At 42.3% G+C, this 15,250-nt stretch overlaps 1 protein-coding gene across 2 annotated transcripts in view; it reads left to right on the top strand.

Annotated features, from left to right (window-relative positions):
• The first annotated feature begins 203 nt into the window (after nucleotides 1-203).
• The window catches only part of LOC142578731 (rap guanine nucleotide exchange factor 1-like), a 137,753-nt gene continuing 122,706 nt past the window's right edge, over nucleotides 204-15,250 (top strand). The window contains exons 1-2 of one of the 2 annotated variants that reach the window (XM_075688258.1): nucleotides 204-451; nucleotides 12,406-12,611. In XM_075688258.1, the coding sequence (XP_075544373.1) occupies nucleotides 427-451; nucleotides 12,406-12,611 (231 nt within the window). In that variant the 5' untranslated portion in view covers nucleotides 204-426. The remainder of the gene's footprint in view (nucleotides 452-12,405; nucleotides 12,612-15,250) is intronic. The other variant, XM_075688249.1, reaches the window with a different exon arrangement.

Here is a 15,250-nt window from a genome sequence, read left to right on the forward strand (position 1 = left end):
CTCGTTTCGACGCTGATTAATATTAAAAGAGATAGATATAACGAATAATTCTCAATTTATCGCCTAGTGAGTCACGTCTCGCATCCGCTTGCTGAGAAAGAAAGCGAAAAGGAACTTTCGGCGGCTAACGCGCCACCAACTACTTCAAGTTAGCCGCCGCTCGCTTATTGAGCTTCGCAACAATGATAATTTTCGTTCGTGGGAGTAGGAGCGGCAGGAGGCGCTGCGCGCTGCTGCTGGTGTGAGCTGAAGCATGAAGAAGCGCTGAAGCCTCGAGTGTTGGTGCGGAGAGGGTCGATGGTCAAAGGCCGAGGGCATGCTTATATATTTTAGCACGATGGAAATTTTTCTTAGAATAGGTTTCATTGAAATTTTCAAAAGACTTTCATCATGTTAAAATGCCGGCGTGGATTGGACTGGTGAACCATGTCAAAGAAGCCAGACAAGCATGGTAAGTACTCCTGCTCGCGATATTCATGTGAAAGTGAAAAGAAGAAAAAAAAGTTGTTTATACTTTCATTACTTTCAAGCGCCGCGATGCTACTTACTTACATCTTCAAATTACCCAAGCACGCACAGGTGGTATCATTTCCCTAGGCGAAAGCTCGCGTGAACTCTGCGTAAGAGGACTCGATCGGATGCCTGTTACACCTTGTGTTTACATATTCGATCGCACTGCGAGTTTGCGATCATTTGTTGTGCGCGCTTTTTATTAGTTTTTTGTCGTACCTCCCGTGTTAGTCCCGTTGAATCGCTTCTGGACCGTCGCGGCGGCTCCGCCCGTCAGTCGTGCAACTGGAGATGAGCGTTCCTGAGCGGATCTAACCCACGCAGAATTCACGTTCTACAGGAAGGTGAATCACAGCGAGAATGTTACAGATGCATCTCTGCTGTTCATCTTGGTGTTGCCGACGGACGCCAGCGTCCGGTTTCTACTGTACGAGTAGCAGAATAAACGGTTTCAGCGATATCGTTTGCGGGCATGCCCTCATTTTTCCGCAACTCGGTGCTTTCGAGCTCAATGACTGGTGAAAGTGGAAACTACAGCAAGCTCTTGGCACGAATTACTCATAGTCGTGACAAGAACTTGCCGATATTGTCAACGCCTATCGCAGTCATTTCTGTGCTCATTTTATGCACGTTTTAACTGTACACACGCGAACCAGCACAGTGCACTTGCGACCTGATTAAATTAATTAAGCTGCCGAGTCAGCGGCGTACCGACCACTTGTTTCTCCGCGATTGCTTTCCTTTTATGTTTCGCTTAGACGCGAAGCATACTCTGGGACATGTAGAAACGTCAGAAATATGAGCGGAATGGATGTTTCATATTCTCGCGGTTCATTTTCGGAAATGTGTGATTATTCATGTGTGGAAGCTTTCACCCGAAAGTGCGAGAGCCCTTTTACATAAAAGAGAAAGAAAGCTTTTGAATTGAACATAATTTAGTGTTTCTTTGTTGTACGTGCTGTAAGTGATATTACAAAGGAGGACGTTGTCGGATCTCTAGAAATTTGCCACTTGAATTCTTTCTTAGTAATGAAACTGTAAAGCCCACTTAAAATAGTTTGTTTTTTACTGTGTCTGCAGCTTCTTGGCAGTAACTGCTACTATGAACTTATCTCAAATGTTCATTTGTTGGGGTAAACATGATTATTCTCACTTTTAAGTTTGCTTTCTATTTGCCAATGTTGGGCGTGTTCCAAGTGTCAAAAAAGCTAGAAAGTAATGTGCTGCTGCTCAGGTGCTGCCAGCACTTGTATGCATTTACTTCAGTATTGCTGATGGAGTATGTTACAATAGAGTGTTTTAGCTTGCCCGGCGTACCAGTAAACACAGATGGATGGGCCTGGGTGGGATGGGTTTTACCGGATAAACAGGAGGCGTAAGCATGGGCGGCTTGACAGGTGCTGTCACCTCGTGGGGTGGAGCTGAGCCACACAAACACACACAGCTAACATTGCATCAACTAAGTATACTTCACTGCTGATGTAAATTTCTGGCAGTGGCAAATCATGACACAATTACACCTCTGTAAAAATTTAGACCAGCAACGAAAAAGAATACACTTATTTACTGCAATATTAGCTCTGTATTTGTCTGGTTGAGCTCTGCACCACCAGGTGGCTGCCCCACTCCAGCCGCTCACATTTAAGCCTACACTCCGCTAGTAAAATGCCCAGTTCGCCTGCGTTAACTGGAGTACCGGACAAGCTAAAGCTCTCTAATAGCTATCTCTGTTAAGGTCGCGGTACCATGGCAGCCATCTTGTGAGTAGTTCAGATTCCATGACCAGGCGACATCACTCACTCATGAGAGAAAAAAATTGCTCATACAGGTGCGGTGATGGGGGATCTGCTTTAGTTGTGAAGAGCATCTCCCTCACCCACCCTTTAGGTTTTGTGAGTGACGAGCGCTCCATCATAGTTCTGTTGCTGCAGTAGTGTCGACAGGAATGCAGTGTACTGATCAATGGCATGACCAGTTGCTTCTCACCATGAAGCGCACTGCTGGTCGCTTGTGTTGTTTAGTGTCTATTTTCTAGTAAAAATAGCATGAAGGAACAACATACAAAATAAAAGTACTTTCGTCCATCCACCCCGAGTATGTCCATGACAATCATAAATGCCCAGAGCATTCCACTGTGTTTGTATCCTTCTATCCCCGTCTTTAAGGTCGCATTCCTGGCCGGCACGATGCACCTGGCACGAGCTACGGATGAGCAAACAATTTTATTTGTGGTTGTGGCAACAAAAATGAGAATGTTCTGCTGAGTGGACCGTAACTGCCTCAATGACAACCGCTGAACGTCAGCCAGCAGTGGGATAGGGTAAACAGCTGTGGACAGCCTAGAAAGTAGAGAAAACAGCAAAGAGAAGAGAAAAGGGGTTATTCACAATGTCCAATATTTATTAATTCTATGGAAAGTTCTGCGCTGGCAGCACTGTCCATCTCGAGTTACATACATAGATGCAACCAGCTATCAAGCACTGACTGCTCCAGAAAGCAGGACAGGCTGTAATGAGTTGCGCGGGCACAGTTGACGGTTCAGCGCTATCAGTAGGCGACATGTGCGTGTGGTATAGTAGCAGTAACTCATACTCTCACAGAGCATGACCAGACCTGTCTTGTTCCCTGGAGACTTGCAGTCTCATTGTCTATGCAGGCCGTGGACAAAAGCTCGCATGTGCATTTCGCCGAGTGTCTGCGAGCTACATTGTTCTAGTAGAGGATGAAAATAGCAAAGTATTGGGCCAAAAACGTCTACAGCTACTGTAGGCCCCCTTCCAAATTGAACAATATGCAGTAACTCTAAAAGCACACCCTTGTAGCGCTCCCTCTACAAGCAATGAAGTTGCACATCAGCCTTGAACAGCCTGCGGTTGCGTCCCGCAATAGAAAAAAATAAATCTGCTAAAACTGAATCAAATCTGTGAGAATGTGTACGATAAATAAAAGTCAATAAAAATTATCATCACTGTGCCTACTGTACATGTGTATATACAGGGGGATCATCAACTCAAGTTTGACAGAATTTTAATAAATCTCCTGTTGCAGATGACATAATTCTAGTCCTTGAGCTAGATTATTCAGAGAAGCGGACATTACTTGCACAAGAAATCAGAACACATATTCAACCAATTAACATAAATTAACTAATTAACTTCCTAATTATTTACTTTACGGCACACATTGCAATTTGTGAATTGTAGCCAGTGAGTTTGCAAGGAATTTTCAATTGCAATGAATTTCCAGAATGACACAAGTTTGGAGATACGCACCATCAAACTCGCCGTAAAAATGCACTGTTGTTCCGCTTACTTTCGCTCTTTTATGCATTGAAGCCAGAAAGTAACTAGAACACTCATGTATTTTGTCTCACACTTTGGGAAATATCTCGAAACTGGTGTTATCTTTAAAATTAATTTCAAGTGGATACGTCTCGCAAGATCACCGGTTACAATTCTTTATGCAATATGCACCATAAAGTAATTAATTAAGAAGTTAATTAGTGAATTTTCATTACTTAAGTGAATATGTGTTTAAATTTCTCATGCTAGTAATGTCTGCCTCTTCGAATAATCCAGCTCAAGGACAAGCATGATGCTATCTGCCCCAGGCGATATTTAAAAATTCTGTAAAACTTAAAATGATCACCTTGTAGATACCCATTCTGAGTATGTGCATGCACATACAAGAAAATGTGATAGGGGCTATCACTTTTTGTAGATAGCAAACATATTCCAGTAACAAAAGAAAAAGTTACAGTGATGTTTCACTTCGGGAACGTGGGTTCCGCGTAAGCGTATGGATGCCGCAAACATGCACAGCGAGCACCACGGCATCAAAGCACAGACTGAAAGGGCGCGAACGCTACATTTATCTCAACGGTACGCCGCTTGTTGTGCGACAGGGAAAGCGCAAGTGCTAGACATGCAAAGAAATGCCGTGAACATGCACAGCGAGCACCACGGCGTCGAAGCGCAAATTGAAATGGTGCAAACACAGACGCTACGCTGATCTCAACGGTGCAAAGCCTCTTGTGCCACAGGGAAAGCGGAAGTGCTAGACATGCAAGCATGTGCAATGAGCACCGCAGCATCGAAGTACAGATGAAAAGGGCGTGAACACGGTTGCTGTATTGATCTTGACGGTGCCACACCTGGTGTGCCACAGGGAACATGCCATTGCTACACATGCAAAGAAGAGATGCCTTGAACATGCACAGCGAGCACCGCAGCATCTAAGCAAAAGGCAGTGCGTGAAGGCGAGGCTTCTGGTAGAAACGTGGCCTCTTGCATGGGCCAATCTTTTGTTACTGTTTCGCACTTTTAATATTTCAGTTTGAGAAGGTTTAACATAAAAGGCATGTGCTGTTGGTGTTTTGTTTCATGACGTTTGTTTGTGGGTTTTGATTCTCAAAATTCCAAGGAATAACTTCGTAAACAGTGTAAAATAAAGTGTGCGCAACTTTAGGGATAGAAGAACAACTCCAGTACTGTATAGAATGCTTCGTGGCCTCATACAAACACTGCCGATTTGAAGAGCTGGCCAGCTACGCTTGCACGTAAAAAGTCCGTTATCAATGTCATCTCAAAATGAATCACAGTCTGTGTGCAATCTCCGCTCCACCAGTGGATTAGTGCGCTCTTGAAGATGTCACACTGCGACGATGTCAATACAGATGTTTTGTATTCGCACGTGGTCATTTGGGCAGTGCAAAGGAATTACAAAGTGAATGTGTTGATTAAAAATGTACCTCATAGTACAAGCAGGACCCCTGTATCTAAAAGGTGGCTGCTGTGGCTTCATATCCAACTCGTGACACCAAAATCGGCAGCACAAGTTTCTCTCATTTGAATAGTGTTTTTAATTATTTATGGTTCAGGAAGAAAGTGCTAGGCGAGGCGATAAATGTAATTTCATAGAGAAACAGCAATTGTAAAGATATCCTGTGGGACTTACATGTGAAAATCAAACACATATAACTAACCTTGTATGGTGCGTTCTCTCCATTTGAAGGAACAGTGCCTCTATTTGAGTATACTGTTCAAATGTTATCTAGGCACTGGCAAATGCCAACGTATAACCTTATTTTCTCATCCTGTGCACAAGCTCAACAGAGAAAAAAAAGAAAGCACCGTTGACTGCTGCTGTGTGCATGACAAAAAAGACTACTCATAACAACAGGGCGAGGGGAAGCCAACACATAAAGCATTGAGCTGTGGGTTGCATGTGTTCCGTGCTCACACTACAACTTACATTCAGTCTCACTGCAGTGCAATAGAAGCTATGGGTTAGGTTGCTAACCAGAAAAAAAACCAGAAAAGGGGTTCGTCCATTGTGCGCCTCTAATCACCCTCACCGCAAAACCAGCTAAATGGAAGTTTCAGGCAAGTATTATTAGCGCACAATAGGGGGTCCCTCCTCGCTTTGTGTAACACCCAGTTGGCTCTCCTCACTGCTTGGCTGGTGTGTGCCCTGGTGCGTGCCCTGGCCTTGTCTGCACTCCATGGTCCTAGCCCAGCAACAAGCAGGCGACAGCACACAAATGGAATGCGTCATGGTTGCAACCACAGAGGTCTTATTGGAGAGGTCTAAAAAGTTCACAACTGAGGTAAAATGCTATGACCTGTCACATACGGAGGGATAGGGAACATCTCGTTCAGCGCTTTTGTTCCATCCGTGTAGGTGCTGCTAGGCAAAACATTTCTCTGTAACAATGAAAATGATACAGTATCAAGTTCTCGGTTTTCTTGCAGCATTTTACCGCAACTCGTGTATAAAAATACAAATGTACCATACTGCGTGCTCAGCTTTAGGTACAGTTTGAAGTGTGTGTCAACTTTATTGATTGTCACAGTGAGAAAAAAAATTAGAAAGTTCATACATCTGCTTTGATGTTACTGCTTGCTTTATTAGAAAAGTATATGTTTAGAATTTGAATTAAGGCTTCTAGTTTCTTAATACGGAACCTCAGCCTCATGGCTTTAGTAGCTTCCCGCAAAAATGGGAACAAGTACGACCAAGCATTCTGAATATTGCCTAATTGTCATCACAGTATTAAGAAAAGTATTACATACAAATAAATGAAAATTTGCATCCTAGGTGGAAATTCATTGAGCTATGCTGTCTCCAAAATTCATTTTCCTTTAGCAAATAGTTGCCGAGCTGTTTACAACGCAAGTTGCTATATTTGCCTATTTTCAAATGCAGAATAGCAAGACAGTAAAATCCAACATTCTTGAGCTACATATAGGAAGTAGATAAACATGTCTTAAAGTTACAGCGCTAGTGGCAATGCTGTAACTGTGGTAAGCTTTTCGAAATATGGTCACAACCGAGACCCAGTTTGCAAAAACCGTGTATGTTTAGCTTCTTCTTGGGCATTTATTTTTAAAGCTTACATAGCCACTTGTATATAATATATATATTTAGACTTTACAAAAACTGGGCTCTTTAATGGTATATATCACAACTTTATACATTAAGCAGAAGAGCTACTGTGGCTGCTTGAGAACTACTGAAAACTGACAGTACTGAAAGTACATGCCGCCAGATTGGGACCGCAATCTTTTATTTGGAATTTAACCTGCATAACATGTGCCGACTTCAACTTGTGCTTAAGTACATAAGGAGCAGCCTTAGAATTCATTTGTGAAATTTTCAATGTGTATGACTCATTAAGTAGTACAGAGTTTACTGGGATGTGCATGGCTGAAGACGAATTTTAACGCGAGAGCGTTAAGGAGCTCATGTCGCATAAAATCCAGCGTCGGCGTCCAGCGTTAGATGTTGTTTCAGCAAACGATTTTCGAACCACCCATACTCAAGCCATCCATGTGACACAAGGAATTTACTGAACTAATTGAATTTCTCAAGCTAAAATACATGGAAAAATCGTAAAATACAACGTACACACAACCTACAAACATGATAGCTCTCGGATTGTAATTTGACTATACGAGAAAACATGATTCTGTTACATGAAAACTAAAAAAAAAAAACACTTTTCCAGCGTTTCTGCAATGCACAGACCGACCGCGGCGTCCGCCATTTGCGCACGCCAGCGCGTGGTAGTCTTGGGGGCCACGGAGCGGCACGCCCGGTTCCTTGAAATACCTCCAGCTGGCGCTCGCCTCTGCCGCATTGCGGCCCACACAAGAGGCCGTGTTTCTACCAGACAAGCCCACCTTCGTGCATAGTGTTCGCGGCCAGCATTTTCCAGTAAACATTATGGTTACGTATGCTCCAGTTGCCAGGAAGCATGAGAAGCAGTCTGGGATCTTTGAATGCTGTTGCATTCCACTCTTAAAGGCGAAGCTTAAGAGTCCTCCAAATTTTAATTGAAAAGCTGGTGGAGTGCTAGTGCACACATTAGTTCATTAACCCAAAAGCTATCTCCAAAAATATGTGCAAAATTCACCTAACGTTTTTTAACACTTCCAAGGTATTGGAATATTTCATTAAAACATTGTTTTAATGTATGCTTTCCCTGCATGCACATAGTTTTGCAATAGAATCACCAGAACACAAAGTACTTATGTGGCTGGAAACTCGAATAAAATGCACAGTAGGCCAAGGATCTTTTGGGTCTAGTACCAGAATGTCGTAGTCTAACTTAAAAGTGAGTTTTGTCTTTCATGAGAGCAGAGCTTTGTGTGGAGCAATATTTGGCACTCCTTACAGCAAGCCCTTTGTTAGTTATGTGGCCCAGGAACATATACGCATGAGTGTGTGCATGCACAATACACACTTTTGAGTTGGCTTCTACTCTTGAGGTTCAGGTGCAATTTTTCTAGGGAAAACACAAATAGCCCAGAGTTATGAAAGTGGTGGCAAAGGGTTGGCAAATGCTGGAAAAGGTTTTTTCTTTAGTTTTCGCATACCAGAATTATGTTTTCTCGTATAGTCAAATTACAATCCGAGAGCTATCATCTTTGTAGGTTGTGTGTTAGCAGAGAACTTTTGGAGGCATATCACATTAAAAAGAGAGGCACGAGTTGTATTAGTGACACGTCTGTTTTTCTGTTTGAAAATGAGTTGCAACTGTTAAAAACGTCACTGGATTCGCTCTAGGCAACACTGATGTACGCATGCGCATTTGTTCTTTCTCCCTGCCCTGCTGTAAGAATAAAATCAGTTGAAGTTCAGCGCTCAATCTGTCTTTTCGTACTCTTCCTTCCCAAGTCTTTCTTTCCTTTTTTGGCGCAACAATGTATTCTTTAGATCCCAACCAACTCGCCCAGCAACAAGTTCTTCTCATGAGGAGAAGATTGCCCTTCTTCTCCTCCTTCTTCTTCTTCTTCTTCTTCTTCTTCTTCTTCTTCTTCTTCTTCTTCTTCTTCTTATTATTATTATTATTATTATTATTACAGGGTAATTTGCATGGAATAACTAAGGATGCGTCATTTTTATGGCACTTGCATATCCTGATTTGTGCAATGTTAGTGTTGCACGATGCTCACTGTGCTTGTGTTACTTATGTTGTGCATATTTGATGCCTTGTCTGCTTGACATTAACTTTAATTTTTTGTCTTATATTTGTATACAGCAAACTACAGTTACCATCTGCTTAGTTCCTTGTCCCATGGACTGCAGTCATTGTTATGGTTGCATAAATACTAGTGATGAAGTGATGAACTGGTCAGTGGTGCTTGGTTGCATGCTGCTACGTAGAGTGCACTTTAATCTCCTGCCACAGGTGCATGGCACTATGTGTTGTAGTGAACTTAAATGAGGAAATGTTTGGTGCTTGATTCAGTATTCAAAGGCCACCTTTTTTTCTTTTGCATATATATATATATATATATATTCTACTCAATTATGAGATTTTTTATTAACCCTTTTTGAAAAAGTGCTGCAGGGCCTATTCAATATTTGCACTGGTCAGTTTACTTAAGTCAACCTCTCTTACTTAGTCCTGAATTAGAATTGCTTTAAGTTTTGCTATGGATATACACAGTAAGCTATGTATGCAATTCACAGTAAAATTACTGTATTACTGCTGTGTATTTTGCACTTGTCGGTTGCGGCAAATGTCTGGTCACCATCAGAACATATGTGTTGTCATAAAATAAAATGTTGGCCTGACTTGTTTTCCATTTTTTGTGGCTGTGAATTGCTCCTGGGTGCGTTCCTTTGTCTAGACATGTTCATTTTGATCTACAGGTTGGTTTAATTCCTAAACTCCTGTTATGCATTCTTTGTCTTTGCCACATCAGTGCAGTGGCTTCATTACATGGACAAGTAGGGCTCTGCAAAAATTGACAACTACAGTTGTGTGGTTTTACTTCTGCAGACCATCTCTGAAGGACAGTCGCTGCTGCTTTGGTTTCAGTATAACCTGTTGGACACGGTCATTGTCCATGTGAAATAGCATTGTTTCTTTAGTTTTTTACTTATACATACTGCAACCCTCAGAGGGTTATCCCAGGAGTGGGGTACAAAATCAAGGGTGCCACACACACACAGCAAAAGGGGGTACACAAATTTAAGGTACCAAGCAAAGCACTAGTATAAAGAATATGTTAAGACGAAGGCCACCCTCTAACTCACACTTAAAGGAATACTGGCACAAAAATTTTGTGCAACTTATTTTGCTTTTTAAGTAGCTGTCAACTCTACATTACAGTATGAAGCTTAACTTCCTTGAGAGCACCACAAATAATTTATTTCCAGCACCTTTTATATGACCTGCTCAAAATGTGCGTCATGCGCAGCATAGCTTTGGATGTGAAAAGAGAGACTCGTCATGCCACTGAAAGCAGAGAGGGCGGTCACATGGTATTACAAACAGCTTAAAAGACCGCTGGTCAGTCTAGTGTGATCGTTCAAGGCCGTACAACGACTGTGTCGCTGAGAGGTGCCAAATTTGCCAAAGGTACCATGTCTGAAGCCACATCACTCTGTGCGTGTTTTTAACCTGGTTGTATGAAAAGATAATTATTTGTTGTGCTCTCGGGGTATCGAAACTCCATAACTGGGTTGATGACTGTCCAATAATGCAATAAAAGTAAATATGAGAGAAAAATTTTCTGTCAGTACTCTTTAACTCTTTCTCTACCATGGGGAAAATGACCACTTTTTGCAAGTTACAGTAGAATTTTTTTTTTTCTGAAGGGGCTACTACACAAACATTTAAGCAATACACGAAAAGGAAGCAGAATAAATGCGCTTCAGGCATAGAAGTTTTATTAACCGAGTTCTATAGGGTAACACAAAATTATAATTGCCAGAAACAAGCTTGTAGAATAAAATTTAAGAAACCTTGTTAAAATATGCTTGTACTAAAAAGAAAAAAGATATTCTGAGAAGATTGTGAAATATCCAAAATGTTTCACCATCCACAAGGCACTATCTGTGAAGCAATCAAAATTTTACCTTTAACAGTACTCCTGCTGCAAAAAATTAACTGGAAGCCCTATAGTTGTGAATGTTATGCGGTAAAGCAGTTTCTTGATGTAAAAAAACGGGAATATTGCAAGTCTTATAATAAATTGTTGCTTTTTGCAGGGTTTTTCTGATCTTGCATTTCTTCAATTTGCGGTGGATATCCGTTTTAGCTGAATGGTGCTGAATGGCTTGAGGTGGTGAAGCAGCCCAAACTTGTAGTGTATGCAGTGCCATCACATTTCGAATTAAATTCAGACTAAAAGGCAGCATCCTTCTTGGGCCGTCAAAAAATATCAACCATATACAAAGCATGTTTGCAATAATTCGGAGCCTTCGCGATGCTTGCAGAGGCGGCCATTTTTTCTTTCAAGCTCCGGCATCTTCCAAGCCCATTCAAAAATCTCCACCAGGCACAAAAAAAAAACTAACTTAATTGAAAATGAAACTGTCGTTCTTCTGCTATAAGTTAAATTGTACAGTTAGCTCGTAAGTGTTGTGAAAGGCCTCAAAAATGGCGCTCAAAACCATTGTTGGTGGGCTAATGACGCCCACTGATCATAGCAGGGCATGTGTACACTTTCCTGTGCTTGTGTTCCAAGACTTTTGCCTGTGGGTCACATGTGACTGGAGTTGTCATGAGGGGACTTTCTGCAGTGTGTCCTAATTGTGACAGTAGTTATGTCAGTTGTGACAAAATCCCACATGTTACGAAGCTTAAAGGGACACTAAAGTGAAACAATAAATCAGTTTAGACTAATGAAGCATTGTTTGAGAACCCTGCTGGCAGCCATTGAAAAAAAAATTGTTTGATTATTAGATGAAAAAATGAAGGTACAAGTATCACTATTTGAATTTCACGCCGAAACCCCAGCGCCGGTACGTCGGCGTGACATCAGGGATTCCAAAGTATGTTTTCGCATTTGGGCCGCGTTGGCTGACTAAAGGTTCCCGAAACTTGCCATGTTTAATATTTGATTCCTTTAGAACACATTGTAGTCAATCTGTACCGCTATATATAATTAGTAGGCCTTAGAAGGTTCCATCAAAATCCAAGACGTCACAGCCCCCAGGTGCGGGAACTTGCATAGGCGTCACCACCCGTATTTCGTTCTCGCGCTTTTTCTGGCTTACCAAACGTCTTATCGTTGTAAGAGGGGTGTTTTTGTTGTTGTAGAACGGTAATTTACTGTTGCAGAAGAAATCATTTTTCACTTTAGTGTCCTTTAAGTAGGCCATGAATCCAGATTTGCTACTTGTTGAGGGCTTTTTATCACTGCAACTGCACTGATGAGCTCCAAAGGTTGCTGTGTATTTGACTTATACAGCTTAGCATACTGGGACTGGATTCCTGTTCTGTCATAACACTGTAACAGCAATTGCTGCAGCACTGTGCTGTGTCTAGTTTGGTGTCCTGCCAGCTGTTAACATTTGTGCAGAGGTATGTGTGTGGCTTTGTTGCCTTGCTGTGGAGGCTCAAAGATCAAGCTGTGGGCTGGCTCTTGTGTGCAGAAGTGGGCCGTGCCAAAGGAAGTAGTCGGCTGGCACGCCGGGCACGCTCCTTCAAGGAAGATATTCTGGGAAAAATACACCAGATGCGGACGCCCAGTCGGGCTGCCTCTCCACAGCAAACACACAAGGCCAGGCCTCGGGCCCGGGACAATGAGCTGGATGCACCCAATACCAACCCAGCAAGTCCAGCCGGCAGCCCAAGCAAGGTAAGCATCTATATAAAGGACATTGGACTTGCTTTCTTCTACTGACTTTATGACACTGGATCTTGTACACCCTAGTCAATAGACTTGGGCATTTGCAGTTTGAGTATACAGTAAACTCTCAGTTGTACGAACGTCAGTTTATCGAATATTTCAGAATAACGAACTTTTTAAAAATCCCCGGCAGTTTTCTTATAAATTCTATGCAAAAATGTTTCACTTAAACAAATTTTGGAACAGTCAATATTTCAGTTTAACGAACTCACTCAGAGGACCAAGGCTTGTTTTTACGATCAGAACCAATGCCCGCCCTCATCAAACTGCCGCTCCTGTGGCAATGTAACGTCGCTGGCGCTACAGCGTCCCTGGGGCAAAGCGGCGGCGCGGAAAACGAACGGCAACAAGGCATGGCCTCCGAGATCGCCCGCACAAAACTTGCAAGCATGTAATCTTGGAGGCCATGAACAAAGAAACATCGCTGGCGCTTACAATGCCGTCAGAGCAAAGCGGCGATCTGTCACACGACAAACCACGTGGTGTGTGTTTTTTTCCAACCGGCTAGTCGTGGCACGGTCGTCGTCTCTTTCTTTCGAAGAAGAGGCGAAGAAGACAAAGTAGAGACGAAGAAGAGGCAACTGCCGAGCCAGTTTCAAGCCCTATAACTCTAGCTGAGGTTGTAGGGTACATTGGAAAGTGGAGAGACTTTGTGTCTCAACAGCAAGCTGTTCCAGAAGAAGTGTACAAAAACATTGACTCTTTGGACAGTTTTGTTACTTCCTGTGCTTTAAAAGTACAAGGGCAGAAGAAGATTACAGATTTTTTTTCTAAGTGAGAAAGGCAGCATTATAACTGTTATGAACCTTGTACTCGTTGATATTGTTGCAGGAAGAAAGCAGGCCCACGAGTGTAAAATAATGTATATTTACAACTGAGGTTAATGGCATTGAGGCAACTGCCAGACTTCGTCTTCCTCTCGTCCAATCCAACTTCTTCCTTCCCTTCACCATAACATCATGTACAAATTCCATTTCACACATTTCTAACGTTATGGATGCCATGTCTTTTGCTCCATGAATTGCACTTCAAACTTTGACTCTGTATGTCATGTCTTATGTTGGTCTAGTGAATATTCAGTTTAGTGAACTTTCAGTTAATTGAACTATTTCCTTCGGTCCCTTGAAGTTCACTCAAGTGAGAGTGCACTGTATTAGCTATACTTCGTTTCATACATAGTAGGCAATACTATGAAGGCTAGAGAGATTTTTCTCACTGTTTTCATCCGCAACCAAAAATAATGTGTTATGTATAAAAAAAAGATGTAGGTGTGCGTCACATAATTAAATGTAAAATTAAGTCTTGCATTTTTATGTTGTAAAACACTATGTATTTATTACATGAAAGGCATTGGGGGGGGAGATCTGAACCTATTTGCCACCAAACGAGCTTAGTTATTTCATAGAAAGCCTTCCAGATTAAAAACAATTACAATGCAAAACGTGTTATGAGACGGCTATGACTGCACTATTTGCTTAGCTTCCAAAGTGTTGCTTGCTTAGTGTAAACTGAAATATAAGAAGGCACGTTGATATCGCACAATTTCTGTACATGTAGTACAAGTAGGTATGTACTAGGGTAGAGCTAAAGCTGCTTTGTAGCACTGTGTGTCTGTTTCCTGTCAGCCCTTTTTAAATATATGCTGTTATTAAAGAGCCAAATGCACATTTGCTCATTTTGTCTTTCATATATTTTTCTGACCACATAAAGCCAACAGACAATAAGGCCAAGGAAAGCATCGGGGAAATTAGCTGTAGTTGAAGTTGAAATGTAAAAAAATAATGAAGAAAAGGGAAATGAAAGTGGACGAACAGATAACATATAGCCGGTGGTAGCCGAACCCACAACCTCTGAATTATACATCTACCACCTGTGCTACGGCAATCAGTCCATCCACTAACTTGGGTATTTGTGTTTCCCCCAATGCTTTCCTTGGCTTTATGTGGTCATGATTAACAAAATCGAGCCCCTCGATTCACCTTGTTCTCTCATTTATTCATTGCGAGGGTTTATTAGCCACGTGCCTACTCACTTAAGATCACGTGCTAAGTAATGTCATCGGGCTGAAAGAAGGGATGTTCCACATCCACCCACCATGGCCCACCATGGCCCATCATGGCTGGCTAACACTCCTAGGCAGGGTGTCTGCCAACTGGGGAAACCGGGAAAACCGGGAATTCTCAGGGATTTTAAGTAGTCTGGAAAAACTCAGGGAAAATTCAGGGAATTTGTGCCTCTATCAGGGAAAATTAGCTGTAATTTTATTGAAAGGGTCAAAAGTCACGGTAATGCTGGCTGGAGTAACACACAGGAATCATAACGAATCGTCTTTGAAGCCCTGTCCTCGGCTGGAGGAGTTGCCAGTGTACAGTCAACGACCGACTTTCCGGAATCCTGATAATTTGGACAGCTTCGTGGCACCACCATGTAGTCCATAGAGTCAAATGTATCAGATGTCTGAAATTTCGGACGCAAGAACTCTTCGCCGTCCGATTTTCCGGATGTTTTGCTGTGACCGCAGGTCTGAAACGGCATTAACCAAAGCCGCCACCGCTGCCATTTTGATTACCTCGCTGCCTTGAACCGGC

The sequence above is a fragment of the Dermacentor variabilis genome, chromosome 1 (genome assembly GCF_050947875.1).
Source record: "Dermacentor variabilis isolate Ectoservices chromosome 1, ASM5094787v1, whole genome shotgun sequence".
Classification (NCBI taxonomy): domain Eukaryota; kingdom Metazoa; phylum Arthropoda; class Arachnida; order Ixodida; family Ixodidae; genus Dermacentor; species Dermacentor variabilis.